The following is a 19,156-nucleotide window of genomic DNA, read 5'->3' as shown; positions in this document are numbered from 1 at the left end:
GATTTTTTTTTTCACTTTTATCAACGAGTGGTGTAATTTTATTTATCATCCATCATCATTCTTCCAACTTTTTCAGTTTGTAGAAAGTAATAAGCAGTGTCTTAAGTGTAAAAAGTACTGTCAACAGCTTCAGTAGCAGGGCCATTAGTGATGTCATTTGATTGTGACGTCATGGTAACAATGACGTCACAATGATCTGCAAATTATTGTTATGCAGTTTCATTGCAGCGATATCTACAATGTAGATATCGCTTGATCTCCCCCAAGAGATATCTCCGGTGGGAGCCAGTTTTGGATGATAAATAACATTATACAATTATGCAAAATACCGACTGAGAATGAACACAAATACACATAAAGACGGAGACAGAAAACTTCATTATCATAAAAGCGTGTTAAATGTGACGTAAATATATTTCCCCTTCACGTCTTTATTATATTTGGTGCTAAATGTGACCGAATGTCACAATAATATAGATTATGAATAACTAACAAAGGATACACAATGCCACGTAACATTGGACAGATAATATAAGCATCAGATATGATTGGATGATATATAGACTACACACTAATGAAATCTTGGTGAAGTATGGGCAAGCTATAAATGACTGTGCATCAGCTGCTGGCAGCATCTGGATTCTTGGCGTCATGTTGCATCATGTGACTAGCATACTGCTGTACATTCATCTGTACAAGGGATATGGGACTGCTTCAAATGAAGGTAAGTCCACTTTAAGCCTGTTCGCTGGTCTATATTCATGTATTAACATTTTTAAGAAGGGGTCTTTGTTTTAAAGCTATACTTTACACTTGCAACAGTAAAGAGGAAATTATGCACTTTACTGTAGAGACAAGAAGGGACATTGCTCACCACGTAAACAGTCTGGCATAATTGATAGTATTTAACATTATATGATATCTTAATCACACATGGATAATACTTTTATCTGTAAGAACACATAATAATTTCTGTAAGTGTGCAAATGGTAAACAATGCGCATTTTCCCTCAATGCTAACCTGCAGAAATATTCCTTCATTGATAACATCTACGTAAAATTTTGGGATAAGACATTTAGGCAAGAAGTAGGCATCCCCATGGGCATCAATTGTGCCCCCCTTCTTGCGGATCTGTTTCTTTATGCATATGAATCGGAATTTCTGTTCGGATTGGCAAAATCAAAACAAAGTAATTTGGCTAATAAGTTTAATTTAAGCTTTAACTTAAGGTATGTTTATGATTTGAAATCGTTCAATAACAATCAAATAGCCAATTCCCTTCCACTGATTTACCCACCTGAACTAGACCAGTGGACACCTGTGAAACCAGTGAGACCGCCTCATCTGCTTCATATTTAGATCTATGCATAAAGATTCATGGTGACAAAACACTCTCCACAAGACTCTATGACAAGAGGGATAACTTTAATTTTCCAAAAGTCAACTTTCCCTTCATGTCGAACAATATTCCAGCAGCTCCAGCCTTTGGTGTTTACATTTCACAACGTTTGAGATACAATCGTACATGCACTTTCTACCAATATTTCAAAGAGTGTCAGAAGTTGTTTGATCAAGGTTACAACATTCAAGGCCTCAGGAGGGCTTTCAAAAAGTTTTATGGTTGACATGTGGAGGAATTTCCAAATTTGAGGAATCAGTGACAAAAATGATGTTCGATGCAATTCCCTATTTTGACTTGTACCATATGTTCCCGTGTTATTTTTCAGATGAACAATCGATTTGCCCTTGCATGTGTTTGTGACGCGTGCCACCGTCGGGGCAGGATACGCTCACCTTTTCGCGAACACCTGGTATCATTACTATTTGATAATGATTCATTAACACATGCTCATGTTATAGTCGGATTCGTAAATCGACTCTGTTGTATGCAGAGATTTCTATTGGATCGAGGGGGTTTGTCGCTTTATTTATGTGAGGACGTCATACGCTGCTTTGACGTCTCCAAACATCCATCCAGATATTACACAGATATTTTTACTTTTATTTGCAGATGATATTGCTCTCTTTTCATCAACAATCAAAGGACTGCAGTGTCAAATTAATGAACTTGAAAGTTACTGCAATAAATGGAAGCTAACAGTTAACATGAGTAAAACAAAAGTTTTATTTAAGAATGGAGGTCATTTAGCAAGTAAAGAATATTGGTCCTTCAAAGGACAAAAAATAGAAACTACAGGATTTTATAAATATCTTGGTGTTTACTTCAGTAGAAACTTGTCATGGCATAAACATTTGTACCAAGCTGCTTAACAAGCAAGAAAGGTCTTTGTAAGTATCCATAAGAGTTTGAAAGTTTTAGAAACCATTTCTCATCAATCTTTTTTTAAAATATTTGATATAAAGATACTCCCCATTTTGTTGTATGGGGCAGAAGTCTGGGGTTTACAGCACTTTGATGCCATAGAAAGGATTCATTTATATGTTTGCAAAAAGTATTTAGGTGTTAAAATAAACACTTCCAGCTTGGTGGTGTATGGAGAATGTGGAAGATTCCCTCTATGTATATTCAAATATAAAAGTTATTAAATACTGGCTGAGACTTATTGACATGCCCTCATATAGACTGCCAAAAAAGTGTTATAATATGATGATAGTTTATGATAATAATGGGAAAAGAAACTGGGTTACAGGTGTTAGAGAATTACTTTTCAGTTGTGGCTTTGGTGATATTTGGCAAAACCAAAATGTGTATTCCAAACCAATGTTTATACTTTCATTAACCCAGAGATTAAAGGATATTTATTTACAATCTTGGACTGCATCATTGACTCTAACAAACAAATGCTTTTATTACAAAATGTTTAAATCAGAAATAATTATGGAAGATTATTTATCAAAAGTTAATGTTAAAAAAATTTCGAACGGCTCTTTCACGTTTTAGATGTTCTTCTCACGACCTTTTAATAGAAACAGGGCGCTATGTAAACATTCCTCGTGAAGAAAGAATCTGTAATCGATGTAGTTTAAACTCAGTAGAAGATGAATTTCATTTCTTACTTGTATGTCCAGTGTATTTACACCTTAGAGAAAAATACCTGCAAGCTTATTATTACAGGTACCCTAATATTATTAAATTTGTTACATTGCTGTCAAACACAAAAAGAAGTATCTTACAAAATGTGTCCATGTTCATATATTATGCCTCTTTATACCGACAGAACCTTATGAAAGAATAATCTTAGCTGCTTGGTACTAGGAAACTATTGTGTATATACATTAAGTACATATTTATAGATATTTGCCATCTGAATAAACTACAAACAAAAGAGTTAGAAATGGTATTAAACTACTAGGCTGTCATATGATATTGTGGGACGTGATATTACAAATGGTTAAGTATAGTTATATGTATATGAAATGATATGATGTGACATGACATGATGTGATATGATATGAAGTGATGTGGTGTGATATGATGCATGAGGGGATATGATGCAATATATTATGTGTATTATAGAAATTGTGTAAATACTGTTTTTTAGTGTACATATTATATGGCTTGCGGTCTTCCAGTGTTGAATAAATATTGATTGATTGATATGAAATAAATTGGCATGGAATGACATGGCATTATATGGTATGATATGATAAGATAAGATGGGACAAGCTATGACATTGCTAATGTGTTGTGTGATATGACATGTTGAAGTGTGATACAATATAGTTGTGATATATGGTACGATGGTATGTATAGTATGTTATGATAATGTTATATGAAATAATACTATATAATATGATCTTATAATAATGATACAATATGATATGATGTTATAGAATATGTTGTATGATATAACAAGATGTGATATGGTAATATAGAAATTATGAAATTACAGGGCATGGTATTGTACTGAATGTGTGAAATTATGTGACTGCGTTGAAATGCGAGGTGGAATGACGTGAGGTGATCTGGTGAGATATGTACATAAATTGTATAAAACTGTATATTCTTCAACTTGTACTATAGGCCTGTGACTTCTTCAGTATGTGAAATAAAGAAATTCGACGTCACCAAACAAGGTGACAATGTTGTTACGCTAAAAATGGGAACTATCTCACTTGTTTGATGTATAAATCTGTGACAATGTTCTCCGGCTGCTTCGCTTCACTTTGGCTATAGGTTTACTTAAAGTAAAAGGTTAATGGACTCCCGTCACACGACCGTACGATTTGCGCAGTGAACACAAAGTTCTGCCCGCAGACACCCTTGTTTCGTGTTCCACAACAGCAGGTAGTTACAAACTGGGCCGTTACATAGCGGCAATACTGGTGACTGGGAGTGTACACTCATTCTAGCCGTAACATAGCGGAAATACTGCTGACTGGGAGTGTACACTCATTCTAGCCGTTACTTAGTGGCAATACTGCTGACTGGGAGTGTACACTCATTCTAGCCGTTACATAGCGGCAATACTGCTGACTGGGAGTGTACACTCATTCTAGCCATTACATAGCGGCAATACTGCTGACTGGGAGTGTACACTCATTCTAGCCGTTACATAGCGGCAATACTGCTGACTGGGAGTGTACACTCATTCTAGCCGTTACATAGTGGCAATACTGCTGACTGGGAGTGTACACTCATTCTAGCCGTTACATAGCGGCAATACTGCTGACTGGGAGTGTACACTCATTCTAGCCATTACATAGCGGCAATACTGCTGACTGGGAGTGTACACTCATTCTAGCCGTTACTTAGTGGCAATACTGCTGACTGGGAGTGTACACTCATTCTAGCCGTTACTTAGTGGCAATACTGCTGACTGGGACAAATGTCGAGAGATGGAAGTATCGGATTATCGAAGTAGTGATTCATTTTATCAAAGCTCCATGTAACTGGAAGTCATATCTTGTCAACATTCAACACCCGTACTCCCACTTAAAGAAAACATTAGTTTCACCGAACTTGTAGTCATCGATGGTGTCCCTTCCAATATATAAACTCTTGATATACTACAGTTATCTCGAAGTTACCTTTTTTTAAAACGACGTCACACATATAGCCAACCCTGGTCTGCCTTTAACCACACATACATGTACTTTTATCGGAAATCTTTTTGTCTTGAAGCCATCCCTGTTCCACTTTCGCCAATCATATTTTCTCTATTCGGAGTTACTGTCAATTCCAAGCCATCCCTGGTCTACTTTCACCACACATACTCCCTCTAATTGAAGTCCCTCTAACTCGAACCAATCCCTTGTTTTCATTCACAAACCATACTCCCTATTATTGGAGTTCCTGTTAACTCGAATAATGTCTTGTCTGCGCATAATTTCATCACGCATATTCCTTTTATATTGGAATTCCTGTTAACTTGACGCCATCCCCAGCTTTCAATCACCACACATACTCCCTTTCACTGGAACTCCTGTTAACTCAAAACCATCCGTGGTCTACTTTTCTCACGCATACCCCCTCGTACAGCATCTCCTGTTAACACGAAGTCATCTCTGTACTACCGTAATCCAAATATTCTCTTTTTGGAGATCCTGTTAACTCGAAGCCATCCCTTGTCTACCTTCACCACATATACTCCCCCACATCGGAGTTACTGTTAACTCGAATTCATTCGTGGTCAACAATCACCATACACGCTTCCTCTTAGTTGAACTTGTCTATCTTCATCATACCCCCACATTCAGAAGGTCCTGAAAATATGAAGCGATCCCTGGTTTCTCTTCATTATATATAGTTCCAATGCCCTGGTTTCTCCATGGTTTCTTTTCATTATACATACTTCCTCTTATTGGAACTGTGACCCGTGAAGATTCTGGGGTAGAATAGGTCTTCAGCAACCCATGCGTGCAGTAAAAGGTGACTATGCATGTCGTAAAAGGCGACCAACGGGATCGGGTTGTAAGGCTCGCTGACTTGGTTGATGCATGTCATCGATCGATCATGATATTAATCACTGGATTGTATGGTCCAGACTCGATTATTTACAGACCGCCGTCATTACAGCTGGAATATTGCTGAGTGTGACGTAAAACAACCAACCAACCAACCAACCAACCAATTTATTTGAACTCCTGTTTACTCGAAGCTTTATCAGGCCTATCTTCGTCACGTATACTCCCCCAAATCGGAGTTACTGATTACTCGAAGACATACCTGGCCTACTGTCACCATGCACACTCCTTCTTACTTAACCTCCAGTTAACTCGAAGTCATCAGTGGTCAACCTTCACCATGCAAGCGCCCTATTTTTAGAACTCCTGTTAAGTCGAAGCCATCTATCGTCAGCCTTCATCATGCATGCCCCCTCTTACTAAAGCTTATGTTAACTCAAAGCCATCACTGATCAACCTTCAGCATGCATATGCCCTCTTATTGGAATTACTGCTAAGTCGAATTTATACCTAGTCCATCTGACCGCATTTATACTCTCTTTTTGGAATTCGTATTATCGAAGCAATCCATGTTCAACCTTCATATAAATATTCCCTCTTATTTGAGTCCTCATAACTCGAAGGCGTCCCTAACTACCTTGAACAAACACACCGATCCCCACCCCCATGTCAGAGTTACTGTTAACTTAGAAACAATCCCCGTCGACTTTCACCATGCACACTCCCCTTTATCGAAACTCCTTATAACTCGAAGCTAAAATGGTCTCCCTTCAGCATGCATATCCCCACTTATTGAAACTACTGTTAACTCGAAGCCAGACCTGGTCTACCTTTACCACATTCTCTTCCAAATATCGGAGTTCAAAGAAAAAAGCTCTGGCACTTATTTTGCAAACATGGGTGGGCATCAAAGATGGAAAAATCATTAAAAGCCATTTACGAATCACTTAAAGCTTGTGTACGAACCAATGGCAATAACCTTACAAGTATGTTTGATTGCCCCTTGGGAGTGCCTCAGGGTTGTGTATTAAGCCCAATCTTGTTCTCTTTCTTTATAAATGAACTAGAAATTAACTCAAAATCTAAAAATGGCATCCAGTTATATCCAGATCTGATAGAAATATTCCTTTTGCTTTTTGCTGACGATGTTGTCCTTTTTTCTGATTCGGTTATTGGTCTTCAACTTCAAATCAATATTTTGGAAAATTATTGTGACAAGTGGTCACTGTCCGTCAATCTATATAAAACTAAAGTTCTTGTTTTTAAAAGCGGTGGGAAACTATCAAAATTAGAGAAATGGATATACAAAGACGCACATTGGAGGTAGTTTCATCTTATACTTATACCTTGGAATATTGTTTACTAGGACTTTGAGTTGGAATAAATATCTAGAATCTACATCTGTTAAAGCTAAGAAAGTGTTGATGTCAATCCTACAAAGTTTGTTAAAATATGATAATCTGCCTTGTAATTTATACTTTCAAATGTTTGATACAAAGATAATGCCAATTTTATCAGAAACTTGGGGTTAGAGAAAATAGGAGTATATAGAAAAAGTTCATCTTTATGCGTGTAAACGTGTAATTGAGGTTCGATCCTCCATCCCAAATGGTATTGTACTTGGGGAATGTGGCAGAGATCCATTGTATATATTTTCGCTTAAGCGCTCTATAAATTATTGGTTAAAACTAACGACTCTTCCATCCACGCGATACCCAGTAAAAGCCTATAACATGATGAGTATCGCTAGCGCAGTTCAGAGCAGGATATTATGATTTAAAGATCTATAAATGTATATTTAAAAAGTCTAACAATATCTGTACATCTTGTTACTTTAATGTTGTAGAAAATGAGTATCATTTTATGCTTGTGTGTAAACTCTATCGTCAATTAAGAAACAAGTATATTCCAAAGAAGTTTATAACTTATCCAAATATTAATTTGTTTTGCATACTCATGTCAACCTCAAAATATTGCATTGTACATACATTATACATTGTAAGTTAGAAGAAACACCCATACCTTGTAAATACTTTGAACTATGAGCCTACGGCCTTTCAGTTTGCAATGAACAAAACAATTTGGAAATAAAAACTTGAAGTCAGCTTTGGACAATCATCACTATCTATACTCCCTCGATGATTGAACCTCTTTTAACTTCAAGTCAGCTTTGGCCAGTCAACACTATCTATACTCCCTCGACGATTGCACTCTTTTAACAGGAAGTCATCCTTGGCTCATCAGCACTATCTATACTCCCTCGACGATTGCACTCTTTTAACAGGAAGTCATCCTTGGCTCATCAGCACTATCTATACTCCCTCGATGATTGAACTCTTTTTAACAGGAAGTCAGCCTTGGCATATCAACACTTTACATAAATTATACTCCCTCGATGATTGAACCTCTTTTAACTTGAGGTCAGCTTTGGCCAGTCAGCACTATCTATACTTCCTCGATGATTGAACCTCTTTTAACTGGAATTGAACTTTGGCCAGTCAGCACTATCTAAAATCCCTCGATGATTGGACCCCTTTTAACTTGAAGTCATCTTTGGCTCATCAACACTATTTATACCCCCTCGACGATTGCACTCCTTTAACAGGAAGTCATCCTTGGCTTGTCAGCTCTATCTCTACTCCCTCGATGATTGAACCTCTTTTAACTGGAGGTCAGCTTTGGCCAGTCAGTGCTATCTATATTCCCTCGACGATTGATCTCCTTTAACAGGAAGTCATCCTTGGCTCATCAGCACTATCTATACTCCCTCGATGATTGAACTCCTTTCAACAGGAAGTCAGCCTTGGCATAACAGAACTATATGTACTCCCTCGATGATTGAACCTCTTTTAACAGGAAGTCAGCCTTGGCCTATCAACACCATATATACTCCCTCGACGATCGAACTCCTTTTAACTGGAAGTCATCCTTGTCATATCAGAACTGTATATATTTCCTCGGTGATTGAACTCCTTTTAATTGAAAGTTCTCTTTAGTTTCACAGCATGATTAAAACACTGAAAGTCATCCGATCTGTGTTGTTACTCCCGCGAACAGGAGTGAGGGAGCGAGTCAGTTGGGTGTAATGCCGCTTTTAGCAGTATTCCAGTTATATCACGGCGTGTCAGCTTAATGTGGGAGGGAAAGCCCGAAGTGATGCAAGTGTCAGACTTTGGTAAAATCCACGAACACGGGCATGGTGCTGACAAACTTAGAAACATAACTTGGGCGAACCGGGATTCGAACATACAATCATAGGTTTCTAGTGTACCCAGAAGGCATGCACCATGATCTCTTTATATCGGAGTCCCAGGTAAAGAGAGGCCAAACTCGGGACAATTAGCAGTCCAAGCAAACTTGATTCAAGTCCTTTCTTTGTCTCGAAAGTGGGCGCGAATAGTTTTTAATTTAACAAATACGTAAAATCAGCATTGGCTATAATGATATCGAATCGAAATTATTCAGAAGGTTTCGGTCTACATATACGAAATATACACAATTAACAATTACGATTTAATCTGTTTTCGATACATCCGTTATTTTGATATATCCGTCTTTCTTACACCCCATGTCGACTGAAGACTGATTTCGGAATTGTCCGGAATGTTACAGGTGACGTGGTTGTCCTCGTCAGCGACCTCGGCGGTTACATCTACAAATTCAACATGACAGGGGACAATGCAACGATGATATCACCGACAATTAAAGACTCGAGGTCGTCCTCCATTGACTACGACCCTCTGTTCCGGCAAGTCTACTGGGTGAGACTGAATACGAAGACGATAATGAAGTCAGCATTTGATGGCAGCAACAAGCAAAGTGTCCTCATAACGAATTCAGGTAAGAACGCCGGGGGAAATGACCCTTCTATACATTTCCTCTACTTACTGTTACTGCAATATTCAAGCAATATGTATTGCCCACATCGAGGATATGAGCAGTCGGTATTACCACCCGACATGTGTGTGACTGAAATTGATTTAACATCGGGAACTGATGAGACAATTATACGCAACTGCATTAAAATGTAGCCTTCAAATACATGTAGCAGACAATATACTTTCTTTCCTAAAACTTTAAATATCTACTCAAAGTTATTTCATTGCTGAAGCAAATTGTTTTGTTGTCGCGTCGTACTTATCAGTCAACAACCGCTTGTTTTCCTTGGTTGAGCAGGTAACTTGTGTTGTGTACGAGTACTTAAGAATCGTATCTTATACAGATTTTAGGTATGTATTGTGTTTTATACCTTTTCACAGCCATCCGGGACATTTCAATCGACTGGAAAATTAGACAGATGTTTTACGTTGATGACGATCCTGATGCAATATTCATGATGAATTTGTCGACCACAGCGATCACTAAAATCATCTCATCAAAATCCAGTGATTGTCAGCCACATTCAATCGTGTTGGATACATCACGAAGGTTAGGCTATAACTTGACTCTGTAGATTTGTACATCGCCCAAGTTTCGTCAACCCTGACCTTAGGAAAGACATGATTGGGTTTGGGTGGTCAGGATTGCAACTGAAATTGAACAGGTTACCTTAGTGAATTCTCCAACTACTGACCATGATTTTATCGATGCTCTAACAATCGACCACGGCATTATCTATACTCTGTTACGCGGTATTAAGGATACTCTAACAGTCGATCCTGATATATGGATGCTCTAACTGTCAACCACGTTATTATAGATGATCTAACTATCGATAGCAGTATTTTCGATGCTCTAACTGTCGCCCTTGGTATTATCGATTCTCTAACTTCCAACCACGATATTGACAGCGGTAGTATCGCTGATGTTAATACTGACCACGGATCGATGACCTTTTCATTCAACAAACAGAACTGAATCCTCACGACCGGATTCGACACCCCACCATCCATTTATCCCTAATTGAGAGACAATTGTCCAGCTCGTATAGGGAACATTCATTGTATCGTAAAACAAGTGAGTGAGTGAGTATGGTTTTACGCCGCTTTTAGCAATATTCCAGCAATATCACGGCGGGGGACACCAGAAATGGGCTTCACACATTGTACCCATGTCGGGAATCGAACCCGGGTCTTCGGCGTGACGAGCGAACGCTTTAACCACTAGGCTACCAGACCGCCCCTTATCGTAAAACAAACTACTTTTACAAGGCATATTATATCGCCAAACAAATATCTCAAAAATTATATTTCCAAGGTTCATTTACTGGACTGATATGGAGACAGCTAAGATTGAGAAGATGTGCTACAATGGAACTCATCTTGAAACACTTTTATCTACTGGTGCTAGATGGCCAACTGGACTCGCCATTGATCAACAAGGTAGGCATTGGTATTGATACACGGAATACTGACCCTTTGATTTATTTGATACACGGTACGTGACTTCATGGTCAGCTATCATAATGTTACTTGGATTAGTTGTTTGTTGGTTTGTTGTTTAAACGCACTCAGCAATATTACAGCTATATGACGGCGGTCTGTGAATAATCGAGTCTGGACCAGATATTCTAGTGATTGGTATCATGAGCATCGGTATACGTAATTGGAACACGATGACATTCATCAACCAAGTCAGCGAGCCTGACCACCCGATCGCCTCTTACGACAAGCGTTGTCGCCTTTTACGGCAAGCATTGGTTGCTGAAGACCTAGTCTAGCCCGGATCTTCACGGGTCTGTTACTTGGAATACACACAACGGGTAAAAAGGACATATGCTCCCCACAAAAAAGAAACCCATATGTACTTTTCAAGATAATTATTCTATGAGTGAGTGAGTAATATTGTACGCCGTCTTGAGCAATATTCCATCAATATCATGGAGGGGGACACCAGAAATGGGTTTCACACATAGCTGATTCATTCTGTGACTTCTATAAGGATTTAGAAGCGAAACGTGGGGCATGAATGTGTTTAGAAGATCACAAATGAAACAAAGTTTATCAAACATTAACGGAGAACTCAAGCACGGCAGCGAAAGGACTACTACCGCTTCCGTCTACCATTGGCCTGAATGACTTCATGGCACCTCTTGCTCATGGAACCAAAAAGCCAGCGGATGACACCTTGTGGAATGGCAGCAAATTGTTCATGAAAAACAACTTGCTGCTGCCGATTCTGTGGCACTTGTAGACGTTGACAGATGCTCAATTGGGTTAAGATCAGGTGATCTGGACGGCCACTGCTATACGTTTATGTTGTGAGCTCTCAGAAATTCAATACTGACTCGCACTGTGTGGGGACGAGCTGTGCCATGCTGAGAATTGCCGCCTGGTTATCACAGGGTCGGGATAAGGTGAGGACGTTAGATCTCGTCACTATAACGCACACTTATTAAGTTGCCCGCATCATAGCACTTCCTCAACCCAATCCGTTGCACACACCCTCATCTCTCCTTTGAAGAAGGAAATGGGAAACTGGAGCAAACGATACGCCAACTTTAGAAACACAACTGATGTAGTGGTGCCATGTTGCCGATATCGTTCCTGAAGTTGGAAAATTATGCTCCAGACAATGTTGAAATGCCTTGACACTGATGTTTGAAATTTGCCAGCTTTAAGTCCACTTATAACCTTATTTCTCACATCTTGGTCTTGGCATGACGATTAACTCTATCACAGACTGTGAAACATGAATGTAAATGAACATGTTGACTTTATTGTCATAAATCAGTACAACATGGAATACCTAACACCCACCTTTACTTTTGCTAACAACTTATTTGTTTCTGTCTGTGTAGTATAAATTAAGTGATACTTGGAATAGACTTTTAAATTTAGCATAAATAAAGCATAATTTATAATACATGGAACTGGTTCTAGTTTCCATCCATCAATTTGTCGTGGTCATGTTTTTTGTTTCCAGGGGAACACTTATTCTGGTGTGATGCTCATTCCTCCACGAGTCACATCATGTCAATGGAATTAGCAACTAAGAAGGTTTCTGTCATAAAAACACTGGAAACATATTTTAACGCGAGCTATTTTGAAGGCCAGCTCTACATTATTGCGCGAAACCACAGGTGGTTCATATGGAATGCTTCTTAACTGAAACACGCCATTTTTTATGTTGGTCAAATTAACTGATTCGATACCATCTCGTAAATGTGATGCAAGGACTAGGACTTCCTAGTCTTAAGCGTCACTGTGGTTCGAAAACCATACATCGAAGTATGGATAACTCAAACGTTTTCGATGGTCCCAGGACTTCGAGTTAAAATTAACTCCGAGGGTATATACATATTTCCTAGAACACGATTGTTGGGAGCAGAGACGTTGTTGTGTTGATAATATTTTGAAAAAGTATCTGTGTATTTCGAAGTCTGATTTTACTTTAGTAGGGTATCTCAAGTCTATGTAGAAATATGGAAGGCAAGCCAATCAAACAATGTAAACTCCGGGCAAAGGAAAGTATACAGCCATGTTTGATGGCTTCAAAAAATGAAAGAAACAAGAAATGGTTATTCGATGGCGATGTATTTGATACGAGTATCATAGTTGTGTCTTTGACCTTGCGTGTGCACTGATTCCGGCGACTTGTTTCGGCCTAGAAACGTTTAGATAACGTAATAATTTGGTGTCAGATCCAATATTCAAAATGTCTTTGACCCGGATGTTTATATGTTTAGAATAAAGTTCATATTTAATTTATACCATTACATACTTTTGCAGGCGGTCTTTTTTCACAATGACGGTAAATGGAAGTAGGGTACAGAAACACACTCTGACAAGAAGAATGTCTGAATTGCGAAGAATAAAAGTATTTCGGTATTATGGTAAGTAACGCACTGATTATCAAATACGTGTTAGTCACCACTGAAATACCTTTCTTTAGTGTCTGTCTTTTCTGTCCTGTTTAAGAATGTGACGAGGGCTTCTATGGTGTGACCTGTGAATCCACCTGCGGCAGGTGTGCAGAGGGGAGCATTTGTGATCCAGGAAATGTACAGTGTCCATCAAGGTGTCAGGCAGGGTGGACAGGAGATAGGTGTGATACTGGTAGGTGTCTCCCCCCCCCCCTCTCTCTCTCTCTCTCTCTCTCCGATCTCTCTCTATCACACACACAACAGACATACATTCTCTCCCCTATCTCTCGCACTCCTCACTCTTCACCCTCCTCTCTTATGTGGGGGCACGGGTGGCCCAGTCGTCTAAGGCGCCGAGATTCGCTGTGTAGGGTTGCGTCCCTTGGGCACGCCAGAAACCTCTGATTGTGGGTTCGAATCCCGGTTCGCCCAGATTATGCTTCTAGGTTTGTCAGCACCATGCCCGTGCACGTGGGTTTCACCGAAGTGGTAAACGTCTAAGACCTGCATCACCGGGCTTCCCTTCCACGTTAAGCTGACACGCCGTGATATAACTGGAATACTGTTAAAAGCGGCGTTAAACCCAACTTACTCACTCACACAATTTCATATTAGTATGGGTGGCGTTGAACCCTGAACCGTTAAATCATTGGTGTCCTCAGCAAGACTGAATAGAGAATCAGGCTTCTCTTTTGTTGCTCTGTGTTGTTGGTTGAGCCCCTGTGTTCAATTGTGTCATGTTACCTTGATGATGGATCGATGAGCATGCAATCACATGTGTGTTTGATTCAGTTGTCATAACATTTTCGCTGTGTTCATTGCAATTCCTGCATTCTGATCAGTTGAATTGGTCACGTGTTATTGCATTCATTTCCAAAAGAATGTAAAAAAATAACTTCAATCATTACTACGGTGAATCCCAGTATTTCAGTCGAGAGACTTCCCTTTCTGCTCACGTGTATCGTCATGCACAGGACATTTCGCGAAATTCATGCATAGTCATTGTCGAAACAACACTTTGAAACCGAAGGCCGAGAAGGAATGAAACAGCAACTGTGCAGGCTCGCTCGCCTGTTTTTTTCCCGCTCGCCTCGATTCCACAACTTTCATGTCTTCGGGTTTCATTTCTAACTAGCATTTATCCAACCGTGTCTTCCCGTTCTCAGGGAACTAATGTTTGCATCTGGCGGTAACTGACCATGTCATTTGAAACAGCCGCCTTCTCTCGGACATATTTGTTCCGGTTCGTTACAGTCTGCTTGCATTTCTTCTCGCCTCTTGCCTTGATTGACAAGTCATATGAACATTGTTTTGTTCCTACTCTCCGTTGACTGGCCACTGACTTTGTAGGCGTATCAAGTTATGTCCATAATATTAAACAATCACCTGATTCATGTCACGCCACTGTATGTATTCCTGCACCTGGAATGTTTATCGATGTCGTCATTTTTGTCTGCTTTAATAAGTACAACTGTTTTTGGTTAAACTTTTCGGTTCATTGAGGTATGAATCGAAAAACCGATGCGCAAACTTTTGGACACATACAGTTTGCATATCGCTCTTTCATGTCATACCTCAATGAACCGAAAGCAATACACAGTCAATCCTTAAAAGTTGGAAATTATGCATTATCTGGAGTTATCTTCAACGTTAAACTAAGAAATGCAACAGCAACTTACATATTTAAAATTGTCTTGTATTTTATTTCTGAATATTTCAGGTACACATTCCGTGATTAAGCTGATCTCGGGGTCTTGTGTTGTGTTGGCAATTCTGTGTGTCATTACGCTGATCACCCTTTTGAAATATATAAGGTATTTCATAAACACAATGTTTTGCATTTCTAATCTGCTGAAACCAAAGTCAAAGAGTTGCACACATGTAAATGAAGTTAGTAATGTCATGTAATTTAAAACCTGAAATCTCCGATGTTGTGTCATGTTATGGCATGTGCGTTACTTTCCCACTCGGAAGTAAATCTCCAGAATTGAGAAATGTGTTGAAATTATGTTTTACAGCAACCCTGTGTCGTATACACCTGAAGATATGTAAATGAAAAGACGTAGAGTATGTGCTTAATTGAAACTTTTACAGAGAGGGGGGTCAGGGCTGGGGGTAATTCGTGGTTGCAGAGTCAAAAGCGTACAATGCCATGAGGATGAGTGAGTGAGTTGGGTTTAACGCCGCTTTTGACAGTATTCCAGTTATATTGCAGCGTGTCGGCTAAATGTGGGAGGAAAGTGATGCAGGTCTCAGACTTGAAACCCACGAGCACGGTGCTGACGAACCTAGAAACATAATCAGGCGAACCGGGATTCGAACCCACAATCATAGGTTTCTGGCGTGCCCAGGAACGCAACTCTGTACAGCGAATCGCGGCGCATTAGATGACTGGGCCCCCCATGCCCCCCATAAAGATGACATTATAACCGTCAGAATATAACAACGTTCTGCTATATCCCTCAGTCCCGCAGGAACGGGTGTCGGGGTGGTGGTGCGGGATGTGTGGCTCGGAGTTGGGTGGGGTACTATGCATTCAATAATAAATAAAAGAAAGCCCTGTGTGTGTGTCGTACTGCATGTCGTATAAGGCGACTAATGGGATCGGGTGGTCAGGTTCGCTGACATGGTTGATGCATGTCATCGTATCCCAATCGCGTGGATCGATGCTCATGATGTCAATCACTGTATTGGCTGGTCCAGACTCGATTATTTACAGACCGCCGTCATATAACTGGAATATTGACTTGTCCCTTTCTAATAGTGCTTTACATTCATACACAGGCTTGCCAAGCATCAAAAGGGTAAAGTCCTTCGGCGATTCGTGAAGAATGGAGGAATCTGTCAGACATCTGCAGAAAGTAAATGCGATGTGAACATTATCTATAACCCCATGAATACTGTTTGCTTTGGGGAGCCGTCAATCAGCATCACAAAGCATTTGGACGGCAACGCTCAAGACGGAAACGACACGCACACGGGTCTCTTTGAGAGTAACTGCATGGTTGCAGAGGACAAGCTCGGCGTGTACACCAGGTTTTGAACTTCAGGATGGCAAATATGGACGTTCCCTGTCCCCACTCTTGCTTGTGAATAACGACGATTTTTCGTTGTTCAGAGAACACTCTTCAGCGTTAACATTGTAATTATTCGCCGATAAGGACGATGTTACAGTCTTCGATTAAAATGTAGACACTTATGCCCTGTTCACATGCACAACTTTTACAGTAAACTACGGTTATAACGAACACGCTTATAACGAACTTACGTATATAACGAACTTAATGTTTTGGTCCCGACTATTTGCTGGAGTTATGCTGTATATATGCTTATAACGAACTACGGTTATACCGAACTAAAATTAGTAGTCCCTTTGAGTTCGTTATAACCGTACTTTGCTGTACTAACTTATGTAATTTTGCACATGTGTAACTATACATACGTGTGCATATGTAAATTTACTTTGCGTTCACATGAAAATCAACTTAGGTGTGTAAATAAAGTATGTAAATTGTGTAAGGCACACATATTCGTCGGTCTGTTTACGACCTTCAACACAAAACAGGTTGTTTTCCAATCAAAGTTGAATGAGAAGAGAGTTACTTCACCGAAAAGTTTCGCGCGTGAAGCAACATGTGTTTGATTTAATTTGTACACAAAGTTTTGACTCCTTGAAACCAAAAGAAAACACTGGCGACTTAAATTTGTATATACGCGTAAAAGTTGGCAACTGTTGACAAATATTTTGGTGTTGGCAAAAGAACAGATATTAATTAGATCATCCTCTTACGATAACATAAAGGTTCACAGTGCAACATATACACACTGTGCAAATTTACATTTAGATTTGCACCTGCTCCAGACATGATGCAAATTTGCTCCTGGTGTAAATATACACACATGAGTAAACGCGTTCACATCACAAGTATAATCACGTATGTATTTCTACACACGTATGCACGTATGCACATATACACACATATGTATAGAGGGGCATCTGAACGGGGTATTAGTCGCCAATGATGTCCTCATCTGGGAAACGACACTAAGCAGAATGCTTCGAATGTACGACAGGTAACTGTCTTACCTGTGGTTTATTTCTGGACTGATTGTTGCTAATGTTCTGTTTGCTGACTTATGAATAATATCACATTTTGTTTATGTTGATAGCCAGGGTTAGGTATGTGGGAACAACACTTTTGTTTTCGAGACATCCAGTATTATTGGGGATAAGACGTTTCAGTTAGTTAATGACAAGTGTGCTGGACCACTACATATTGGCCATACATTGGCCTCCAATATGTATTCGACTCGTAAAGACCCGGGGTAGAATAGGTCTTTAGAAACCCATGCTTGTAAAATGCGACTATACTTGTACTAACGGGATCGGGTGGTCAGACTCGCTGACTTGGTTGATGTATGTCATCGTATCCCAATTGCGTGGATCGATGCTCATGATGTCAATCACTAGATTGGTCCAGACTCGATTATTTACAAACCGCCGTCATATAGCTGAAATATTGCTGAGTGCGGCGTAAAACAACAAACAAACAAACCAATCCACCAACTAATATGTATTCTGAGTATGCAAATACCCGACAATTCGATTTGTATGTATAAGCAATTATGCAAATTATCTATAGCGGCGAGTGCCTCGGCTGTGATACTAGTATATTCAAAAATAACTTAAACCGTTTTAAATTCATTCGCTATTAATCCAACATCCACATGTTGTAAACTTAACGAATCAAAAACATTTAAGCCAAATTGCAACGACGAGTCGATTATATTTTGTGGTTGTGTGACCTCATATATGAGTTTGCAATTCAGATACATGGCGGCAGATGAATCAGATGCAAGCACACACGTCATGCTATTTTAGCTGGACAATATAGGTAATAACTAGACTATTAGTAACATTCTTTTCAACTACGTGCATACTGCGGGAGATGGGGACAAGTTTTATCAGAAACTACTGAAGTTCCATGAATGAAATATGCATGCTTATCTAAGAAATACTTATCAAGAATGAGTTTGATCATTGGTGCCGTAAATTATTTTTTCTACAGAGTCTCGACCCTTGATCCATGTTATTTTACATAGTGCATTGTGTGTGCAATAGTGACAAGTTTTTTCAGTTACTACTGAAGTTATGTTATTGAAAGTATACATGCTTATGAAAGACAGAGAGTGAGTGAGTTGTGTTTAACGCCGCTTTTAACAGTATTACAGTTATATCGCGGTGTGTCAGCTTAATGTGGGAGGAAAGCCCGAAGTGATGCAGGTCTCAGACGTTTACCACTTTGGTGAAACCCACGAGCACTGGTATGCTGCTGATAAACCTAGAAACATAATCTGGGCAAACCGGGATTCGAACCCACAATCAGAGGTTTCTGGTGTGCCCAAGGGACGCAAGTCTGCACAGCGAATCGCGGCGCCTAAGACGACTGGGCCACCCGTGCCCCCTTATGAAAGACTTACCG

The 19,156-nt window shown here is 39.6% G+C and overlaps 1 protein-coding gene and 1 pseudogene across 1 annotated transcript; both read left to right on the top strand.

The window, feature by feature from the left end:
• The first annotated feature begins 651 nt into the window (after window positions 1-651).
• On the top strand, window positions 652-18,278 carry LOC139454491 (low-density lipoprotein receptor-related protein 6-like). Its single transcript, XM_071236241.1, has 9 exons — window positions 652-724; window positions 9,482-9,709; window positions 10,129-10,297; window positions 11,066-11,190; window positions 12,734-12,890; window positions 13,540-13,643; window positions 13,729-13,866; window positions 15,394-15,487; window positions 16,458-18,278. The coding sequence occupies exons 1-9, from the start codon at window positions 652-654 to the stop codon at window positions 16,714-16,716; spliced, it is 1,347 nt and encodes a 448-aa protein (XP_071092342.1). The 3' UTR covers window positions 16,717-18,278.
• Window positions 1,100-3,445, top strand: LOC139470682 (uncharacterized; annotated as a pseudogene).
• Window positions 18,279-19,156: the final 878 nt, after the last annotated feature.

Source organism: Haliotis cracherodii, unplaced genomic scaffold, assembly GCF_022045235.1.
Source record: "Haliotis cracherodii isolate W230 unplaced genomic scaffold, xgHalCrac1.p SCAF_1, whole genome shotgun sequence".
Lineage (NCBI taxonomy): Eukaryota > Metazoa > Mollusca > Gastropoda > Lepetellida > Haliotidae > Haliotis > Haliotis cracherodii.
This window is presented reverse-complemented; position numbering and strand designations above follow the sequence as displayed.

Coding starts and splice junctions, on each gene's coding strand:
- LOC139454491 (XM_071236241.1), top strand. CDS start 652: ATGTTGCATCATGTGACTAGCATACTGCTGTACATTCATCTGTACAAG. Junction 9,710..10,128: donor TGTCCTCATAACGAATTCAG/GTAAGAACGCCG, acceptor ACCTTTTCACAG/CCATCCGGGACATTTCAATC. Junction 11,191..12,733: donor ACTCGCCATTGATCAACAAG/GTAGGCATTGGT, acceptor TTTTGTTTCCAG/GGGAACACTTATTCTGGTGT.